Source organism: Fukomys damarensis, unplaced genomic scaffold (genome assembly GCF_012274545.1).
Source record: "Fukomys damarensis isolate Sample0158 unplaced genomic scaffold, DMR_v1.0_HiC HiC_scaffold_33, whole genome shotgun sequence".
Lineage (NCBI taxonomy): Eukaryota > Metazoa > Chordata > Mammalia > Rodentia > Bathyergidae > Fukomys > Fukomys damarensis.
This window is the reverse complement of record NW_022900945.1, coordinates 44,407,684-44,429,709: the sequence shown is the minus strand read 5'-3', so window position 1 is coordinate 44,429,709 and position 22,026 is coordinate 44,407,684. Positions and strand designations below refer to the sequence as shown.

General features: G+C 42.7%; 1 protein-coding gene across 3 annotated transcripts in view; it reads right to left on the bottom strand.

The window, feature by feature from the left end:
- Magi3 (membrane associated guanylate kinase, WW and PDZ domain containing 3) overlaps nucleotides 1-22,026 on the bottom strand; it is a 101,210-nt gene that overhangs the window by 9,469 nt on the left and 69,715 nt on the right. For all 3 annotated transcript variants that reach the window (XM_010631266.2, XM_010631267.2, XM_010631268.2), the window contains exons 14-18: nucleotides 20,621-20,712; nucleotides 18,241-18,433; nucleotides 16,096-16,284; nucleotides 9,387-9,572; nucleotides 93-195 (exon numbers count right to left, since the gene is read on the bottom strand). In XM_010631266.2, coding sequence (XP_010629568.1) covers nucleotides 93-195; nucleotides 9,387-9,572; nucleotides 16,096-16,284; nucleotides 18,241-18,433; nucleotides 20,621-20,712 — 763 coding nt within the window. The remainder of the gene's footprint in view (nucleotides 1-92; nucleotides 196-9,386; nucleotides 9,573-16,095; nucleotides 16,285-18,240; nucleotides 18,434-20,620; nucleotides 20,713-22,026) is intronic.

Below are 22,026 nucleotides of genomic sequence, written 5' to 3'. Positions count from 1 at the left end.
AGAAGTGTGGCTGGGGATTTGGCTCAGTGGTTGGAGTTTGATGTCTGTACCCATTCCAAAAAAAACCCCAAAGTTGAGGAGAACCGTCGCACCTGTCCCCAGGTACATGGTTGGCTGGTGTCTGTCCCATGGGTCTGTGCTGCAGTGCTGGGCTTTGCCTGGCAGAGTTTGTTCCAGATGGTGGACCGTGGTGCTCTATTCAAATGAGAAAACAAATGAGAATTTGCACAGGAAAATGTGAAAGCCAAGTGGATCCAGGAAAGTGAAACGGGCGCACACGTGGTCGGCTGTCTAGACAGTAGTCTCTCTCCCACTTTGGCTTTGATGGACGCTCATGTTTTAAGAGAACAGGAGGCATACTCCTGCGTCCCACAGTCCTCTTTGTTTTGGTCACCCATGCAACCTGACAGCCAGAAATGCAGTCGTATTTCTCTAGAAGACAGAGCTCCAGGCACAGTCTGCTGGTCTCCAGATCATACGCCTATCTCTTAACTGGTAAGTCCTAGGTGACCGCAACAGACCCCGGGAATCTGGAACAGAGGCCAATTTGCCACCTACCCACACATTTTTGAACCCCCCATTTGAATGTAGGAGCAGCTCTTCTGCCTGACACTGGGCACCAAAGATTATAAAATCATCCCGAGTGCTGGCAAACGGTCAGAGCTTCAGCTGCTTCTGTGTACTAAGATACAATACAGGTGCAGGAGCAACATGTTTACGTATCATTCCAAATAGCTCTGAATTCCCCTGCTGTTCCTTGAAGGCAAACCTCACAGCCAAGCACAGTAACTGCCTGTATTAAAGACAGATGGCAGTCAAAGGGGATCACAGTTAAAATTTGAGATTCTTAAGGCTGTCAGACTTTTCTTATTGAGACTTTAAAAAAATTACTAAGTTGCCAGGCCAGCCTCAAACTCGTGATTCTCCTGCTTTAGCCTCCTGAGTGCCGGATGTGCCGGGGGCATAGGTGTGCACCACCACACCTAGACTAGTCTCATTTTTTGAAAGCTGAAGCTTTTGAGCATTTCAGTCTGTACAAATATCAAAGCCCAGGCGATTTAAAGGACAGAGAGTACAGCTCAGTGGTTATGGCCACCAACTCTAAAGCAAGATGGAGAACTCTAAGCCTGACTCCATCACTTACAGACTTATATTTTCTATACTTTTAACCATCACATCTGCAATGGGGGAGTTGTAGTTCTCTCACTGGGTTATCGTATCAAATGAATGTGTAAGTGTACACACTTAGAAGCGGTGCTTGGCAGTATTCACTATAAAAGGTTTCTATTACAGCTGTCATCATCACCATCATCGTATGTCTCCTTTGAAATAACATTTCTCTTAAAGTACCTAGTCTGAAATGTCTCCCTTACTTTGCAGAACTGTTCAATGCAGAGGCCATTATAGGTTAGAATGCCACATGGAAACAGATACACGAAGTGAATCTTGGAATACATCGGAGTTAGAGAAAGTCTGACATTAAATATAACAGATACAAGTGTCAGGAAGCAATTTCTACTGAGGAAGCTGAAACTTCAGGCTCTATCGTATGCACTTTTACGGTTTGGATGGTTTGGGACTGAGAACACGTGTTCTTTTTTAAGAACGTCATCCAACTGGAAGCGAAAAAATACTCCAGCAAGGGGGTGAAAAAGGGTAGGGCAGAGAAACAGTTTGTGGTCACTGCAGGCCCCTGGCGACTCCAGTCATGCTGAGGCTGCTGGGTTTCAGCAGGGAGCAGCGGACCTGGGGATGGAGCTGAAGCTTCTGAACACCTTCTGCACAGAGGTGCTTCTGCTTCCGTGTCTGGGGTCCAGGAAGGCAGGGTGGGAAGGGAGTGGAATAGGCTCCTTTTTTTCCCCTCGGGGGTGGTAGGGAACAAACAAATCTGTGGCTCTCTTATAGTGGAGCTATCATGAATTTTATTTTCCTAATTAGTTTCAGGAGCTACCAGCTGGCCTTCTAATTGGTCTCCCAGCCACCAATGGCTCTCGTTCTGCTTCCACAGTTGCAGTTTTAGCACGCGGACTGAAACTCACTGAAGAAGCTGCGGAGACTTTACGTTGCATGTTAGGACACTGTCCCAGCTTCCTACTTCACCTCCTGTTCAAAACGTCACCGCCTTTACGGCTCGGCTCCTAAGCGCACGGTGGTCAGCGTCCCGGCAGCTTCTGAGCACACTGAGAGCGGGCTCAGCAGCCCCTTTCTCCTGCCACACACAGCGTGGCCTCTCCCCATCCTCATCACCCTGTCCTACCTGGAAGTCCCCTTCAGTCCTCTCACCCTTGCTGACTGGCTGTGTTGGTTTCAAGTGACCAGCTCTATGTTTGAGAGCTTATTATGGACTTGAAACTGCTTCCTGTCACTATAAATTCACGGTTACTACGCAGGGGATGGAAACTGATGGGAGAAAACTGTATCTACCACCAAGACAACTGGGAGAAACACTTGTACCTCTGTCATGTCCAACATGGATACTTATTTGGCTTTGTGAGTTTGGCTAGCCTGAATGATGTCAGAGCACAGATAAGCTGACCACTTTCAAGTTTTCTTCCACCCTCCGGGAAGGAGGAGAGATGCCACTTCTAGGCAAAAGGTACAAGCCTACGCTTACTTTTTAAGTTCCATGATTTATGTTGTCTGAATCAAGGTTAAAAACATATCACTGGCATTCTTTTCATTTTTGGTCCTCAGCCCATGCTATGGACCTCCTCCAATTTATTTGTGTTAGAAGCTAATCTACTTCTTAAATTATTTATTCCATGATGTTAGACTGGCCTATGTCCTCTTTGTATTTTATCTGAAAAATTTCCAATAGTAAACAAGTGGCTTAAGTATACCTCTCCCTCTCTGAACAAGTATGACAGATTTTGCTACATTTTTGTGCATAAATACCTAAACACAATAGGTATTTTGCACAAATGCAAAATCCACAGTTAAATTACAATAACAACCATTAATGGGTTGAGATTTGTTTTATCAAGAGTAAATAAGAGTCAGGCATGGTGGCACAGGCCTATAATCCCAGCACTCAGGAGGCTGAGAAAGGAGGATTGGCTGTGAGTTGGAGACCAGCCTAGGCTACATCGTGAGTTCCAGGTCAGTCTCAACTACATAGTGAGACCCTGTCTCAAAACAACAACAACAACAAAAAAGGAAAATAAGGACCCCAACGAGAGAACTTTTTAAAACTAAAACTCTATAAAAAATGATCTGAAAAATTAGAGAGATAACCCATTCTATTAGGTGAGATGACTTAGATATTTTAAAATACAATCTTAGAATATATATATTTTTCATTATATCCTGATAAAATCAGATTTTTGGAGGAGCTCAATTTGGTCTAAAATTTCTTATGGAAATAATAATGATAAACTACAAATTTACAGAAAAACAATTTTGAATTTATGTGATACGTGTCTGTCTCTGTATGTCTATCCATCTTAAACATTTACACGGTATAGGACATTAAACATTTAATGTATAGGACAGATGCAGGACAAGTCAATTGGGGGAGGAAGTACTAGAAGTTCATGTGGGGAAAGTGGCTCAAGATAGGAATGAAAAAAAAAAACTGAATTCTTTCCATAACCACGTACAGAGGTAGGCACCAAATAAAGATCTAACTGTAATAAATCTAATAGAAGACAATGTAAGGGGAATCTGCGGTGTAGAGTAAAAGGATGACTTACTCTAAAACCTCAAAAGCAGAAGCCATAAAATAAAACAGCTGACTACATCTAAAAGGTTCAGTATAGCATGGGTACCATGCTCAAAGGTAGCTTGATACAAGGCAAAGACAGTTGTACTTTCGAAAATAAAATTGAACTAATGCCTATATAATTTACAAAAAAAAAAAAAAACTCTAAATACTAACAAGAAAATGATAGAAATCCCAAAAGAAAAAGGAACAAAAAGTATGAACAGGCAGGCAATTCACAAGAGGAAAACCCCAAGCATATGAAGAGATATTCCACTTCATGGACAATTTGAGAAATGAAAATTAAATGACAGTGAGGTAATACTTCCCAGGCTTCACCAAACTCAGAAGCTCATGATGTCAAGTACTGGCCGGAAAGCAGAGGAACGGGAAGGAATGCCCGGTACTTCACTGGGGGAAGGATGGACGGGCGCGGCAGTTACGGAGAACAATCTGCCTGCGCGGAGTCGAGCTAATCACATGAGCGTGCTCTGATCTAGCAGTTCTGCCCCCGAAGTCCTCACCCTGTTTTATAAGGGACCCTGTGAGGCCCGTGTGATACTCTGCAGATGAGGCACTGTGGCTGTCCATGAGGAAGTGGTGAATACACATTTTGGAAACCGTCAAGCTATTTGAAGTGATCTGTGTTCATTCAGCAACGTGGATAAATCTTAAAAGCACAAGATCCTATGTCAGTAAAGCATGGCAGTCAAAGAAAAAAATACATGAGCTGGATTTATTTTTTTATTTTTTTGGTACTGGGGATCGAACTCAGGTCCTTGAGTTTGAAAGGCAGGTGGTGGAACCACAGAGCTAAATCCCCCCCAGCCCCATGAACTGGATGGATTTCATCACATTAAAACTTTTCTACATCAAGGGGCAGAAACAAAAAAGCGAAAAGACATCTGAAAAATGGGGGAGAAATACTTGTTAACCATTTATCTGACAAAGATCTAGTATTCAGTACCACCCAACAATAAAAATGACAAAAACTGAGTTATAAATGAGAGAAAGATTTAAGTAGACATTTCTCTAAAGAGACACAAATGGTCCCCAAGCACATGCACTGTGGAAATGTACATCGGAGCCACAGTGAGACTACTTCACACCTAGCAGAATGAAAACAAACCCCAAAGCGCGAGCTAAGTGTTGGAGAGGCGAGGGAGAGACCGGTGAGAATACAAAATGCTGCTGCTGGGAAAAACAGTTCGGCAGTTCCTCAGAAAGTTACCATGTGACCAAGCAAGTACTCCCAGGCACACGCAGAGCACGAAGACACGCACATCGATGTTCACAGCATCCTTCACAAGAGTGGAGAGGCAGAAACATCCCCCATGCCCACCGAGTGATTAACAGGGAAGCGAAACGTACACAGACATAAAGGAGGGTTCTTCGTGAGGAAAAGGAATGATGTGCGAAGTGCTACAGTGTTTATGACAAGATGAGCCGGAAAAACATTTTGCCAAGTGAGGACAGCCAGACACAGAAGGCCACAAGACTCTGAGACGTGCAGCACATGCACAGAAACGGCCAAAGGCGCCCGGCGGAAGCGACGACTACCAGGCGCGCGTCTTTTGGGGGCGCTAAATGTGAAACTGCTGGCCGTGCTGCACAAACTCGTAAATGTACAAAAACACTGAACTGCACACGTAGAGTAACAAATTTTACAGTGCGTAAGGATTACATCCCGATTTGGAAGAAAGCCTGAGGGTTCAGGTCTGGGGGCGACCGCTTGCCCAGTGAGCAAATGCCTGGGGGGTTTGCTCCCCTGCCCTGCAAACAGCAGCAGAAACTCAAAACCAGTCTGTGAGGAGGAGCCCATGTCCAAATCTGTAACACAAGACCACTTATGCCCTCGAATGCGAACACGACACAAAGTGCATTTTAAAAGACATCCCAAACGCACACACACGTGCTACAATGGCCGCCCCGGGGAGCAGTGGGAGAAACGAGGTGCAGTGTGGAGACAAAGGAAATTACGCCAACACCGCCAGAATCATGCCAGTCAAACCCTTGGTAACCTCCGGTAACTGGAGTTCACTCTCAAAAATAAATCAAACAAGGCCTGACCGCTACCCCAAAAGAAATCAATTTGAAAACATAATACAGGATAAAAGTTTCTTCCCAATAAGCAGAAACCACAGATAGTCAATTTCCACGCATACTTGAGAACAAGACCTCACAGGGCAGGGAGGGAGGACGGGGATGGCTCCAAGTCAGGCTGCAGTCTGAGTCTCAGACAGGGCAGGACACCAGGAAGGGAAGGACAGAGCGACCACACAGCTCTTTATCCAAGTCGACGCCCTTCACCACGGTAACAAGGAGCGGGGCACAGCGCGCAGTGATCAGATGTGTGCTTTCTGAAGAGAGCTTTAGACACAAATCTGTAGCTGATGTGGGACAGGTAAGTTTGTGCTGAATTCACTGAGGAATGTGGAAGACTTACAAACTCCACGTATGAGACTGTTACAGACGGAGGAGGCTTTCTATTTTTCCTTGAGAAAAATAAGGGCTTCTGAAGGTTTCCAGTTTAATAAAAACCCGGAGTACAACAGGATGGCGTGACTGTATGTGGAGAAGCGGTGCTGGCATATGAACCACATTTTGAGTACACATCTCTCCTGATTTCTCCTGACCTGTGACTGACACCATACAGGAAATCTCAAGCGTCAGTGCATACGTTTCTGGACCAGAACATCAAAGGCAACTTCTACTTTAAGAATGTGGGAAAATAAAGAATGAGAACCATCAACAATCAGTGGTATTTTTTTGAAAAATAAAATTACAGTAAGAAAAAAAATGGTCATTTTTCTACTAAACTATCCCAGGATTACTCAAAGTGTGGTTTAGGGGTCAGTCAGCAATATGTAAAGATAAGAATTTAGATGATCTGAAAACAATCGAACAGAATAATTTTATGCCTTTGTTTTTATTTTTATTGTATTTTTAAAAAAAGACTGGTCTGACATGGATAGGGGAAAAAACACTGGTCCTCCTCTACAGATGGCCTGACTGATTATACTGCTACTAGACCCCGCCCTCCCCAGCTTCGAGTCCCTCTGCTCAGTGCACACTGCACACCAGGTGTGAGGATGGTAGTGTACTATGAACATCATTCTCACAGTGACCTTGAAGTGCTTTTTCTTTCTTTTGTTTTTTTGTACCAGGATCAAACTCAGGTCCTTGAGCTTCTGAGACAGGTGTGGTGCCACTCAGCTAAATCCCCGGCCCGAAGTGTTATTTTTAATGGCACAGGGGCTTGCTTTTTCCAGGCACAGAACAAATGTTAAGGCTAAAATACAGGTTACACAGACCATGGTAAAGTCACTGAGATAAAGAAATCTGACCAGGTTCATATTTTTTTTGGACCAGGTTCATGTTTAAGTAAAGAATTTTTCATTCAAGAACATTTTATTGAGCATTTACTATATGCCTAACACTGTCTTAGACCCTCGAGGTTTAGCAGTGAACATGAAAAGTCTAACTTTATGAATCTTATGACTACATTTTAGTGGAAGAGACAGGTGATAAAAAGAGTCTCAGAGCCAAGCACAATGAAGAAAAGTAAAGCAGGTGAGGGGAAGAAGAATGTGGAGCAGACGGGGAGGGTGTCTCAGACACTGCTGGGTTCTGGGCACGAGCATCCCCAGCACCAGGGAAACATCTGAAGTCAGACTGCCCGATTCAAACACTGCTTCTGTTACTCAGATGCTTTATGACCTCAGGCAAATTATCTAACTGTTCTACAAGTTCCTCATCTCCCACATGAGAAATGATGCTGCCTACCTAGCACCACTGCAGTAAACGAGTACTCAGGGAGGGAGAACAGTGCTTCCCACACAGCGAGCGCATACTAAACGTTACCATGTGTTACGGCTCGTGTCCAGATGCCCCCAAAGCCTCACGCAGTCCTAAGGTGGGGCTGAATCTAGAGAGTGATGCTGGGGTTAAGGGCGTGTGCTTACTAAACTACTGCAGTGAGTGACTGGTTTGGCACCGCCCTCATCGAGGTAGTCTGGATGGGAAGAAAGGGGCAGAAAGACGCTGTTAAGATCTCTTGTTGCTTTTGCTCCTTTCTTCTGCCATGAACTGTTGCCCCTCTGCCACCCTGCCTTGGAGCCAGCCAATTATGGACTGAAACCTTTACAAACTGTGAGCTAAGTCAAGTTTTCCCCGTTAACCTTGGGGTTTGGGTATTTTGTCTTAGCAATAAGAGAAAAATAACACACTGCTATTTTTTTATGTGGTGAGACTTAAGCAGAGACCTGAATGCGTGAGGCAGGCGAGCAGGAGAAACAATGTCAGCTGACATTAGATGAGCACCTTACAGTACTCGAGTGGCTTATATACATTTTCACCTTTAAACTCTACAATAACCCTCAAATGGGTATTATAGCGACATTACAGATAAGAACTAAAACCTCCTTTCACTTTGTTCACGCATTTGTTCACTTATTTACTAGAATTCAAATCCTTCATTCATTCCTTCATACTGAGCCCCTAATAAGTCTAGTAGCCAACAACTAGCAATCTGTCTGCAAAAGCAGACTTTAAATAGAGAGAGGCACCTTCCAGAAGGCTGTGTCCGAGTGCCTGGAGGCCCATGAGACAGAGCTAAGAGAACTTGGGGAGGTAAATTGCAAATGCAGACTGGGAGCAAAATCACGGAACACATCCCATGCAGAGAGCAGGGGAAGCACTGGAGTTTCTGTGGAGGAAGGTTTGAGAAAACCAGCAGAATCTGGGTGGAGTGTGGGGACAGAACAGAGAAGGGGAGGAAGAGCAGGGATGCCCCTGCGTCCCGCAGTCCTCCCTAGACCTGGACAGGACCTCACGCTACACGGAAGTACCCAACACATGCTCCCGGACGGAAAGGTTTATATCATACGTCAGGAACAAAATATGAGAGTGGGCAAAAGGAAGAGAAAAGAGCTAGGCGGGAGAAGTATGCAAGACCTAGAAACGGACTAGATTACAGGGACATGGGGGAAAATGGAACACGAATGGACACAGAATGCATGAAGAGCTTTTAACATTAAAGATGGGCTCTTCATAAATTCTGTTTTTGTCTTCTCTTAGTTTTGCAAAATCAGGGGAAATGAGGTGAGCACTGCATAATGGTTAGTTAGGAACTCAAACAAAGAACATGGTCTGGCTCAAAATGGCTCCTAATTGGAAATTTTTAATGATTAAAAAGGAAGCTTTAAAGCAAGGCAAGACTGACAGTGTGTAGAGCTGACAGTGTGCATTTTATGCCCCATTTACAAGCCTTCCTGCATTCTCCTCCAACCCTCATATTTATAAAGCAGCTGCTCGGAACAAAGCCTGCCCCAAGAAAAGGTGCTCCACTCCACGGCCCGTCATGAAAGGCTGGGTAGGAACAGTGACTTCCTTTGAACTTCTTAAGGGATTTCCTTTCATTCAAGCAGAGACTTGAGACATTATTTTAAGAAAGTAAGATCTGAAAAGCGTTACCAATCTTTCACTCTTGTGCTTGCTTCGCTGGCACGTAAATAAATGGTCACCACTCACTACTGGATTATTTGTCTTGAGCTGTGGACAACTTCATAATAAACTGTCTTTTAAATTCATTAAGTGGGAAAGGCAAAGAATGAGACTCCACGGCATATAAATGATTCTCTCACCGCAGTTCTGAGCCGGGAACACATGCCCTCCACTTCCTTACCTTCTTCGGCAACAACTGTCAGTGTGACAGTGACGCCAGCATCTTTGATCAGCTGAACGATGCTGTCGTGGGACAGTTCGACAATGGACTGTCCATTCACCGCTGAGATGTGATCCCCAACTTTCAGTTTTCCACATCGATCAGCAGGACTTCCTTCTATGACTCGGCCAATTTTATGAGGAATAACTGTGGGGAAGAAACCCCAGGTTTTTCAGTTAGTCAATATTATCTGCTAATGCTGGATTTATCATCATTATTTAAAAGTTCAATATAACATCAGAGAAACATCTTTACGAACATAGCAAAAAAGCAGCACACATCATCTAAAGGCAAGTACTTTCAAATCTCCTCCAACTTCAACAGCGAGCACAGATCTTGGGGGGCGGGCTGGGGACTGAACCAGTCAAGTGTTCTGCCGTATCCCTAGCTCTTTTTATTTAGAGACAAAGTCTCACTAAGTTGCCAACACTGACCCAGAACTTGCAGTCCTCCTGCCTCAGCATCCACCAGTACCTAAGACCGCAGGCAGGTGCCACCACACCCAGCTTGTGTGTGTACTCTTTACACACGGTTACAGCTGCAACCAGAAATAGAAATCTCTTTACCAGAAACCTGGTTCCAATTTTTTTTTTTCTGAAGGTCAGACTGTATTTTAAAAACTTTACAAGGACAGCTGGGATGTGGTACTAGAGCCTATCTGGCAGGTGTAAGGTCCTGAGTTCGATCCCTGGTACTGGAAAAAAAAATGTGATATTAAAAAGAAATTTTACAAGGACAGTGAGTGACTATTCCATCAGGAAAAAACAAAACAAACAAAAAACAAAAACAAAAAAAAAAAAATCAAAGAGCATCAAACTAAGTGGAGGTGTGGAAAGGGGCCGGGAGCCCACTCAGGAAAGCTGGTAATGAGTACACGAGCGCAGACACACACAAGACAATTTGGAGGGCTGGCCAGCCCTGCAGGACACTGCAGGGAGAGTGACAGCACAGCATTCCTCAGCTGTGGACCCTAGGACTCCACTCGGGCCCCGGGGAGCACCGCAGGCAGCAGCACACTGTCCGGGGACTGCCTGGGACTGGCTCCACCATCCTCCAGCCATTCCCAGGAAAGCTCGTTATCTTTGCTCAGCCCCAGGAGCTGGCCAAGGCCTACACGGGCCCATCGGGCCTCTCCCCCCACCTCTCCCGGGACTTGCATATGCTAGCTGGGTGCCCCTGGCTTTCCCCATGGGCTGTGCCGCGGTCCCAGTGCTGTCACCTTCAGCAGGCTTAGTGGGCAGCTCCGTCTCCCGTCCTGTGGACACTCCGCCCACGGCCCTCTTCCGACTGTGGTGTCACCCTCCTAAGCCTTCCTGGGTCAGGGCTGCTGGCCTCACGGACACTGTTGATGTCGCACAGACCTGGCCCTTCATTGTTTATCGGTGCCCATCAGGGTTTATCAAGATTTTAGTTATTTTAGAAACTGCTACAAGACCCTTTCTGGCTCTGCTGAAAAGGCCCTTAATTCTGCGAGTGGCAGCATACACCTGTAATCCCAGCTACGCAGGAGGATGAGGCAGGAGGATCACAAGTTTCAGACCAATCTTGTCTCATAAAAGAAAGGCTGGGGTAGAGCACTTGCCTAGTATATGTGAGGGCCTGGGTTTAAGCCCCAGGGAGGGCACTTGCTCCCAAAGGAACCTTTTAAATACATATAGACCAAACTCAAGTTTAGGACTCAATGATTACTGGTCAGAAATCCAGGTACAATGAAATAAATGCTCATTAAAATGAATCCTAATTAGTTCTACACAGATATTAATTCCTTTTGTGTCTTTAGATCTTGTCAAAATTCAAAAAGCTGAGTAGCACCAGGACATTAAGTATTTAATGTTAAGACTTTTTGACTCATGGATAAAACTGACCCCTGAGTGTGCACAGCTGTGTCTCACACACTTGGAGACTGTGCACAGCTCTCCCGCCCTCCAGCTCTCTCCGTGGAAGGCCTTCCTCCACGGACCGCTACTGAGCTGAAAACGCACTTGGGAAATTTTGTCAAATGAAACACCTTGCACTGTATAAGGGTACGTGTTCTGGGAAACAAGTGTTCCTTCTACATTTCCTCAGAATTTCCTAGCTGGGATCAGTAAACTTACCAGGCACTGGGGCTCTTGCCGACTACTGACTGATATGAATAGGGGTAATTAATATTTTTAGATGGCACTGTGAATTGTGTTAATTTCCTTAGTAAAACAATCCTTACTAGTATTTCTGAATCAGACCTAGGATTATGTTAGGCACATTTTAATAGATCTTCATTTAATAGCCCAAGCGAAGTTATTCTTGGTCATGATTTATGTCCCTACAGACAGGACCTTGCTTGGCACCTCTTGGATTATACAGTGGAGATTTTATCTTAAGAGGAAGAAAGTTAATGTTGGAAGCAAGTACCTTTTAGCTCTGAATTATATCAAATACTTAAGACTCCATTTTTCTTGCAAATTGAGTGAATAGAAAATGCCAACGCAACATGGGCTGTGTCCTGTGCCAGGAACTACGCGCCAACTTGTGGCGCATCAGAAACATGGCGTGGATCGTGTAGTGGCCCTGTGGTGACCTTTGGTTGTTCAGTTTTTATTAGTATGCTGTTAACACATCAGTCCTTTTTCGTTCCCCTCCCATCTCTTGGCCCCCTTCCCTTCTGCAAAAGACCTATCTCCCTAACTCCTAATATCTATCTTTTATTTTGTCCTTTTTATATCTCCTGTTTCTCATATAAGAGAGATCATGTGATTTTTAAGCTTCTGTCTCTGATTTATTTCACTTAACATTATGGTCTCAAGGTGCATCATTTTCCCACAAGTCACTCACTTATCCTTTTTATGGCAAAGCAGCTCACCACCGTACAGGAATACCGCACTTTGTCCATTCTCTCTAAATCATTCCTGTAGTCACTCCCCTTCTTAGAGAAGATTTACACATACACAGATCCTGAGCAGCAACCAGGCACACTGAAGAGGGTCGGTTCAGATGTGGGAAAGCATCACGCAGAATCCATACCTGAAGTCTCTGCCGCCCTTTCTCACACCGAAAAGTGGCGTGCACGACTCCCTACAGGGTTAGTCATCTGGGCGAGACACGGTGAGAGCAGCCACACTGCTACTTCGTACGGTTATGTACAGCAGTGCCACCTTAACAGCTCACTCACCACGGAGCAGCCGGAAAGTAACTCACTTCTAAATACTGTTGTCCAAGTACACCTGGAGGTTCTCTCCCAGTTCCATAGCTACAGAGAAGCCTTGTTTTGCTGTACACACATCCAGGGCCACTCGCCATAAAGCCACTTTCTTCATCTTCTTTCATCTCTGGCCTCGAATGGCCACAGCCAGGCTTGTTCTGCTTGAGACCACCTTAATGCTCTTAAACATTTCTCTTCATGAAATCAAAGGCCAGTAACTGGAAATATTCCCTTCTCAAAGAAATCTTCACAGCCAGAACTGAAAACCATATGCTAAGAGTAACACTAAAAGCTCAGCCGCGTCCTTTTCACCTTTGGAGAGGCCTTTTCAGTACTGTGCTCGTTGGCCTAGGCCCATAGAGAAGGTGCCAACCCGACGGTGGCATGGCGGAGAATTTCAGGATTTCAGAGCAGGCGCCGGAGAAACTAGCAGGAGCTCTTTTCCTCAGAAGAAAAAAGTAATCTACCTTAAGCAGAGTTCTGCGACGAGACCGGAAGGGAGGGTATATGGTGACAGGCTTCCCGCCTCTCCTGTGCTAGTGCCCTTCCAAGATGCTCTGTGTTGACAGAGACAGCAGCATTCGCTCAGCTCTGGGAGCTGAAGCTTCCTCTCCCTTACTGCAGGACGCTTCTCATTGAACAGACACAAGGCGTTCTGAGAATACTTGAGGACTCAGCGTTTTGTGAGATTATTAAATAGCCATGCACAAACTGACAGTTCTTCTGCACCATGGTAGAAAATCTTAAGTACTTTATACAAAATTTATCAACAAGCTAAGCCTAATTTACCATTCAAACTGATAATTAATGAGCTGCAAGCACTTGTTTTTCTGTCACACTTTAGGTGCTGTTTCAATTTTACATTTTAATTGGGCTTTCTTTCCCAACTCATTATCAAGTATTAATAAAGTTTCTTTAAAAAAGGTTGGTCATATAAAGGTACAAAATAAAAAAGAAGGCTGGCAGGCTTGTTGGTGTGTCCGCATTCCCAGCTCTTTCAGAGGCTAAGGCAGGAGGGTCACATAAGCCCATAGATATGAGGTCAGCCTCCAGTTTGAAGGAGACATCATCTCAAAACAAAACACAAACATGGGTCAAGAGTGAGGAATAATTTTTTAAATAAAGATGACCACAATGGGGGTGGCTAACATAAAGAAAGTCTGTCCACAGGCGTCACATGATCTCCTGTTACCCTCATACTCCAACTGTGGAGTCCCTAAGACGCCAGACGACAGGTCAGTGTCTGCTCAGGTGACTCGGGAGGTGGAGGACTGTGACTCCCAGGAGCCAAAACCCTGAAGCCAGGATGTTTTTCCAGTCTGGTCGGAGAAGGGCCTGGGGTGGAGACGCCTCTCCAGGGCACAATCAGATAAAGGTTAGTAACTCAGCTAAACTGTCACCATGCATCACTTGCCTGCCTTGCTACCTAAAACAAAGATCTATGCTCAGCAGAACATTATGCCTCTGCTGTTCCTCAATACATCAGGGGGTCTGAGTCGGTTTGGGGCCTCACTCCATTCCAGTGACGTCCCCTGGCCCCCGCAAAGAGATTCTCTGTCTCTCACAGGGTCTGTGTGCTCAAACCCCGCACTGCACTGGCACAGAAGCGTTATCATCCTCTACACTGTACAGTGGACAGGCCGGACTGCCATCCAAAGATGCATGAAGAGCTTGACTCTAATGACTCTAAAACCCAGTACTAGTGACATGATCATTTCGTGTGTGCGTAACTGGAAACTGAACCCAAAGCCTTTGCATCGAGCTACACCCCAGCCCCATCCACCCACCTCTCTACCTACCTGTGGAGAAAGAATCTAAGTCACTAAGTTGCCCAGGCTGTGCTAGAACTTGCAGCCTTCCTGTCTCAGAGTGCTGAGATGACAGGTGTACGCCACCATCCCTAGCTTAATGACACTATGCTATTCAGAGACTGAACATCTATACACAGAAAACTGTCAAAACAGTAAAATTATTTAAATGAAAAGAATATTTTAAAATTTTAAATACAAACGAGTATAAAAATATGTTTAAGCATTTAAGAGGTGTAACTTTTTACTGAATTCCTCTACATTGCTTAGTTCGATGGTGCATACTAGACTCTCCCCTAATTTTTGCAATGCTAGAGAAGGAATGTCTTCTCTATAAAAAGTGACTGTCATCTATCACACGTAGGGATAATCTTTCACTATTTTTGTTAATGTGGATGTCTGAGATTATTGTATGATATTAGAATGACAATATTATTCTAAGTGGTTGTTTTTGGAAAGACTGATTTCCACATTTACAACACGAAACCACCTACAGGCTGCTTTCCTTTCATTTTTCTGACACAGGCCACATAATCATCCCCACAGCATCACTGACAGCCCCAATTCCAAGTGTTACCATAGCAACTGCTTTTGGAAAATGGAAACTAGTATCAGTGAGCAGTGACCTGATACTATAGCAGTAACATCCTTGTGACAGAATTTCTTCCTTTACACTTTGCATTGATTTTAGCAAGGTTTCTATCAATTGGTTTGGTTTACAACACTTTCCTAAAAACGTTGTCTTTTCTTACTAAGGTTTTAGTGACCATTTAGTCTAAAAGGATCTCACTCACCAAGATAAATTCAAATCCAATTGCAAAAGCTAGAGTATATTTTCATGTGGTCGAAGAGTTTTATCAATTGATGTCCAAAAATAAAGTTATCATACAAGCATGATACACAAATATCAGTGTTCTGGTTTTCAGCTTATATTCAACTGGATTTTATAATTCTATTTAAAGATTACTTCTCAGCAACATCAAGACCAACACTGAATCTGCTGAATCATAATAGCCCTGAACTTAGCAGATGCTACTTCCTCCATTGCTGCTGAAATTGGTGTTCATATATATTCACCCTTCCCAGAAGTGAGGATTCTGCTAACTATGGTTCAGGATATTTGAATAAAGTTTTAAAGGTTGTGACAAAATTTCTACCTTTCAATAAAACATATATGAAAGGTAGGATGTCTCATTCTAACCACTTTATAGTTAGAATATAACAATTGTTATTAAATAATATGAAATAACTAAAATATATTTGCGTCACAGTATTGGTAATCTATTTTCCTTCTCTGTAGTTACTTCTATTCTTTATTTTTACATCCACAATTTCTCCTAATTTAAAAGGTCTGTGACCCCAAATTTTTAAAAACTCAGTATTATATTTTTCCCTAAATCCATCAAGCTAGGTCCGTGATATGCTGCTGTCTCAGTATAATCTTGATGCAAACTGAACTACTGAGACCTATTTCACAGAATCTGAGGTGACAGATAACCCTGAAGCATGGAAGGTATGAGTCTGAATACCTGACTTCGAAAAAAAGGAAAATACTCACTATTCTTAAAAAGGTAAGTCTCTACGGCACTTTATGCACAGTTCCTGTTAGCTTCTTAAGCTTCACTGGGAGGCTCAGACACATGGGTCTGGCAGGGAGAGACAACAGGAGACCGCAGTCCCTTACCTCCTGGGGGTGGTTTGCTTTTGGAGGTGAGGATGACAAAACCAAATCCTTCATTTTCTTTTCGTTGCAAGACAACATCATAGGCCTCCTGGGGAGCAGGCCTGGCAGGTACCTCTACTCGGTGCAGGCGGGGAGATCCATTCTGAGTCGAAATGAAGGCTTGAGAGCTGTCATCCTCAGGATGCTTTTCTATAATAAACATGATCAGTTTTGATATTTTTTGAAAACCAAAAGTTTTGGTAAAGAAAGTATTTTTGTGCTAAGCTTCTCAAAGAAATTTTCTTTTCTACTAACAGAAAAACAGTCCCCATGGGAGCTCTGGGCATAATCTGAGCATGTGTAGGCAGCAGTAGTCCACCTGTAAATACAGTACCTCAGGATGTAACTGGAAAGATATGTATGATCCAATATCATCCCACTTTAAAATGTGATACTAAAAAATTATTCCTGGCAAGTTTTAGTTCTGTCATGGTTTATAACCTTGAGCAATAATTAAAGAAAACTAGATAATGAGAAATGATCCAGTAAATTTCCTATTAAGATCAATGTAAATATAACGGAGTTCAGTGACTGATATTTATTGGTGTCTGGGAGGTCACGGGGTCAGGACAGAAGTGCTGCCTTCACCCAGGTCCACCACCTGCACAGGATTTGTCCTCTACAGTGTGCTTTGCAACTGAAGCTTCCTGACTCATGAGATGAGAGGGCTTCATCATTAGCAGTTCTCAGCCTTTCTCCTCCTCCTCGCTGGGACACATAACAAGCAGCGCACATGAACAGCAGGCTCTCCCAGGCACACATAAGGTCGTGTGGAATCGCTGGCAAATGGGCAGTTAACCTACACCTTTTGCAGCTATGCAAGGATGGTATCACGATTTAAGAATGATACCAAGATCTAACTGACTTTTTAAAAGGCCAATGCTGTGTGACAATTTGGTCATCATAAACAATCCCAACACACAGCAGCTGTGGAACATTCTCTTTTGGCTCAGAATTTACATAACCCTAAGAATACATTTTAGAATCTCAACCAAATGCCCCTAACATCTAATCATTATTGAAAAGTAAAGGATTCATTTTGCATACTGCAAAGTTAGATGAAGTGGCTTAAAAGATCTCCAATAGTACCAAACTGCTATGTAGTTTCATGGTGCGTTCTTCAAGTTTTACTGAATGTAGCTATGCTCTGACTCCAGCAAGGCCAAGCTAACTGCCTTCTTGTGTTACAGAGTCATCATTTTTAAAGTGGGAAAAAATTCACATAAAAATCCTAGCTAATATCCACAAAGCTACTGATAAGATAACTGTAAAAGATGATCATATCCTAGTGTCATGGTTTAGAGCCATGGCTCTACAATTAAATATAAATTTTAATCTTGCTCCTACTACTTATTGGCTGTCTCTCAACCCTTCTGTGACTCACTGTGGGATTAGATTATGACAATATTTACGTCACAGTGTTTTGAGTGATAAATAACCCATGCATCTGGGACACAGTGAGTACTCAATGAATGTTCTATTAAAACTTCTTAAGCAGAAACATCCCACTTTTTTGAATATTTGGGATTTCATCAGGATTCAAAATCTTTTGATACTTATCTAGTGGGATATCTTAGTATGGTTAAATAACTGTACCTGTGTGTATAAGTTTTATTTTTTTCTAGTGCTGGGGGTAGAACCCAGGGCTTGGCATGCATGTTAGGCAAACACACTACCACTGAGCTACATTCCCATCCTAAATGCATTTGTTAAAAAAAAAAATTTAAACTTACACATTCACTCACAATATTGTGTTGGTAAAATTTTATCAATATAGTAATATAACCTTTTTTTTTTGAGACAGGGTCTCACTATGTATAGTTCACTCTGGCCTAAAACACAGTGTAGCCCAGGCTGGTCAAACTCACAGTGATTCTCCTGCCTCCACCTCCAAGTGCTGGGATTATAGACGTGTGCCGCCATACCTGGCCTTATCTTAATATGGATCCCAACATTTCTTTATTTTTTGATAGGAGTATTAAGTCTGGATCCCTTTGACTTTCTGTGGCCTTACACAATGGGGCTCTGGGTTATGCCAAATGGGTTATCTGAATCATTACTAATAAAATGCCCTGTAAAACCACATAGAAAGTGGATTGACTCTACCTCCATAGAAGATCTTCCTTCTAACTGTCAATAACACGTGGCCATTTCGAGCAGCAGTGGTCATTAGGTCCAGGACTTGTTTGTGGGATTTCCCTTTAACAGGAATTCCATCGATGCACATGAGTTCATCCGCTGCGCGGAGCCGACCGTCCTTCTCAGCGGCTCCCAGGGGAATAATGGCCCCGATGTAGATCTGGAAAGACAGCAATGTGCAGAATGGTCCATATGGTCTACAAAAATCAGCTGAAGAGTAAAAGCTTCCTGACTCACCACTGTGCAGACCAACAGATTTCCAGGTTCACCTATGGAAACTGGCACATTTCAGACAGGCGATACCTCAAAAGGGCCCATGCTCAAAGAGGGCACGACAGAGACCCACACTGCACTCTGCAATGCTTCCAGATGCCCAGAGTTGAGCACCAAAAAGGAAGACTGGACAACAATTTTAAAAGCACCTCCATGATCTCCATCACTGCACTATAGCAAAACAAACTCAGAAAATGTAATTCAGGGCTGGGGATTTAGCTCAGTGGTTCTGCTGCCTGCCTCATAAGCGCAAGGTCCTGAGTTCGATTCCTGACACCAGAAAAACAGAACAAAACAAAATGTAATTCCATGGAGTGGCTACTAAAAAAAATTTTTTAAAAGGCTTGCTGATTGCCCTCAGGAAAGATTTTCTACACATAGTTCACAGCAACTGGGATCATTTTTATGATTCTACCATCGAATGTGCTAACAGTACGAGTTTAGTGCACACAACAGAGAAATAGTTCTTGTTCCTAAAACTCAAGCGAACAAGGTGGCCCGAGGTTCACTTGCACAGTACAACAGATCTGGTTCATTCTGCTCACTAACAGGTAAAAGCCCATAATCAGGCAACCTTATGTATGGGCCACTTGCAAAACTACTAAAACCCAATATTTAAGAGAAGAAGAAAAAAGCTGCTCCTTAGTTGATAAATTCTTAAAATGTCTAAGTGAACACTACAAATATCAACGAAGTAGGAAAAAAATATATATATGTAGTAAAAAAACAAAGTATCGTACATTTGCCCTATATAGGGCCATCTGCCTAAGCTTTCTGTGTCCTTAATGATTATTGCAAGTACAACCAAGATGACTAACACATTTGTACTATTAAATCAACCAATCTGTTCAAAAACAGAAAAAAGCCTGTCACTATTTTTTTCCTTTTTTGTAGTACTAGTGGTTGAACTCAAGGCCTCTCACATTCTAAGGCAAGTAGTCTACCACTGAGTATATTCCAGCCCCTTTTATTTTTTGTTTTGAGACCGGTCTTGCAAAATTGCCAAGGCTGGCTTTGAACTTGCAATCTTCCTGCCTCCGCAGATTATAGGCATGAGCCACAGCTCCTGGAAGCCTCTCATTTTTAAAGATTAGTGCTATTCACCTAACGTCCAAGAATAATAATGTAATGTTTTTTGTATTATACAAAAGAAAATGTAAATAAGATCTGAAATCCTACAAAGCACAATACTTGTCATTCAACAGCAAGGATAAAACCTAAAAACAAAACTCATTATAGTACATCTGTTCTCTAACTTTCTGTAAGAATCACACATAAACAAAATCCCAGGCTTTAAATGATTTGCAGCTAGGTGTGGGTGGTGCATGCCTGTAATGCCAGGCTTGCAAAGCTCAGGCAAAGAGATCAGGAGTTCAAGGGCAGTCTGGGCTTCAGAGAGGGTTGAGGCCACTCTGGACTGCACAGCAAGACCTCATTTTCAAAACACCAAAAGCCTCAAAACAAAACAACCAAAAAAAATACAAAGAGAAAGCTTTGCAAATGTAATCTTTATGCCTTCTAGATAGAAATATTAACACATGAAATGACAGGCAAAGGAATGAGCATTAAAATATCAAGTCATTAATAAGATCAGGTGAAATAATACACACAGGTTCAAGCCAATAGTCCAGGAGCATTCAGAAGACAGAGTGATTTCAGAAAGAGAACACTGGATTATAGGCTTTTTAGATAAGAAAAATGTCTTAGAATCTGTTTAACAAAGACAAAGGAAATTAAAAACTTAATTTTTTTCTGGGGATTGACCCCAGGGGCTCACCCATGCTAGGCAAGTCCTCTACCACTGAACTACACCCTCCAGCCCTATATAGCTGTCTTTATTTACACAGAGAAGTAAATTAATCACTGTCCAACACACAGCTGACATGTTCAGTTTTTATATACATATTTTAGCCAAGGCACACCATGTTAACTAGGGGGCATGACACTCATACCTCATATTAATGAAACTGTAAGAGGAAAAAAAGTAGGAAAATCAGGAAACAAAACAAAACAAAACCAACAACAAGTGCCATTCACAAATTTTAACATGAACAGCAAAAGCCTGTGCACTTACAGACTGGTCAGGTCCATCTCCTCCTAGCACCCGGAAGCCAAATCCTGATTCTTGTTTCCGAAGAAATACATCCAAGTCTTTGGTGTTTGGTGCTAAGGAAAACCAGGAAATGGAAAGTAAATGTTTTGATTCATTTTAAAAGATAAAAGTAAAACAAATTTCAGCATTTAGTAGGATAATACTAAAGAGCAATTCAATAAACTATAATCTCAGAACTTTCCGATATGTGAAAACATATCACAAAACATAACGTACCCTAGAAAATTCAAGTACAAATGCTTTTGAGTGTAAAGGCTATTTAGGGACATTTCCATGGTTTCAGTATTACACTGTCACTAACTTCTAATGCTGCCCAATCGCTTTTACATTAAATTTACAATTACCCAATGAATTTGACATTTGAAAGATGCAAATCATCTAAATTAATCTTTGAGTAAGGTAGAGTACTTTAAATCCTAGATAAAAAGACCTAATAAAGTACCTTATTTCTACTCTTCTTTTACTTTTCAGTACTAGAGATTGATTCTAGGGAATGCTCAGATACATTCCTGGCCCATTTTATTTCGTGACAAGTCTTGCTAAATTGCTCCGGCTGGCCTTGAACTTGTGATCCTCCTGCCTCAGCCTCCCAAAGTCCTGGGATTACAGGTGCCCAGATTTTATTTCCACTCTTAAGCTAATAAGTCAGAAAGATACTGTGCACGAACCACTTAATTTTACAAAATAATATATGTACACACATATATGTACACATACATACACATACGTGTGTGTATATATACATACACACAATATATATATTATTTTTTTCTTTTTCTTTTTTTTGGGGGGGCGCTGGGATCAGGGTCTTGTTATATAGCATAGGTCAGCCTTGAACATTCCCTGAGTCCATGCTGACCTGGAACTTGCTATCCTCCTGCCTCAGCTTCTCGAGTGCTGGGATCGCAGGCGGATGCTACCATGCCAGCTCTAACAGTATTTTAAAGGCAAACGAATTAAGGGCTAATGCCTCTTCTTGGCCTTAACATCCAGGCAGGGAAAACTATGGGATTAAGAAACTTGCTTGATGTCACATAGTAAATGGTGGAGTTGAGATTTAAATCCAGCTTGATTTCCAGTTTCCAGGCTCTTAACTGTACTGTCCTCAAAGGGCAGGCTGTATTCATGGGAAAATTTATTTCATGACTAAGATTTTCTCTCTGAGAAAATATTAACATTATGCAAGGTAAAAAGTGCTTACTAGGGAAAAAGAGAACAATGTCAAGGAATGATGTAAAAAGTGAGTCAGGTATGGTGGCACAGGCCTGCCATCCCAGCACTCAGAAGATTGAGGCAGGAGTCTGAGTCCATCCAGACTGCAGAGTGAGACTCTAACTCAAAAAAAAAAAAAAAAAAAAAAAAAAAAA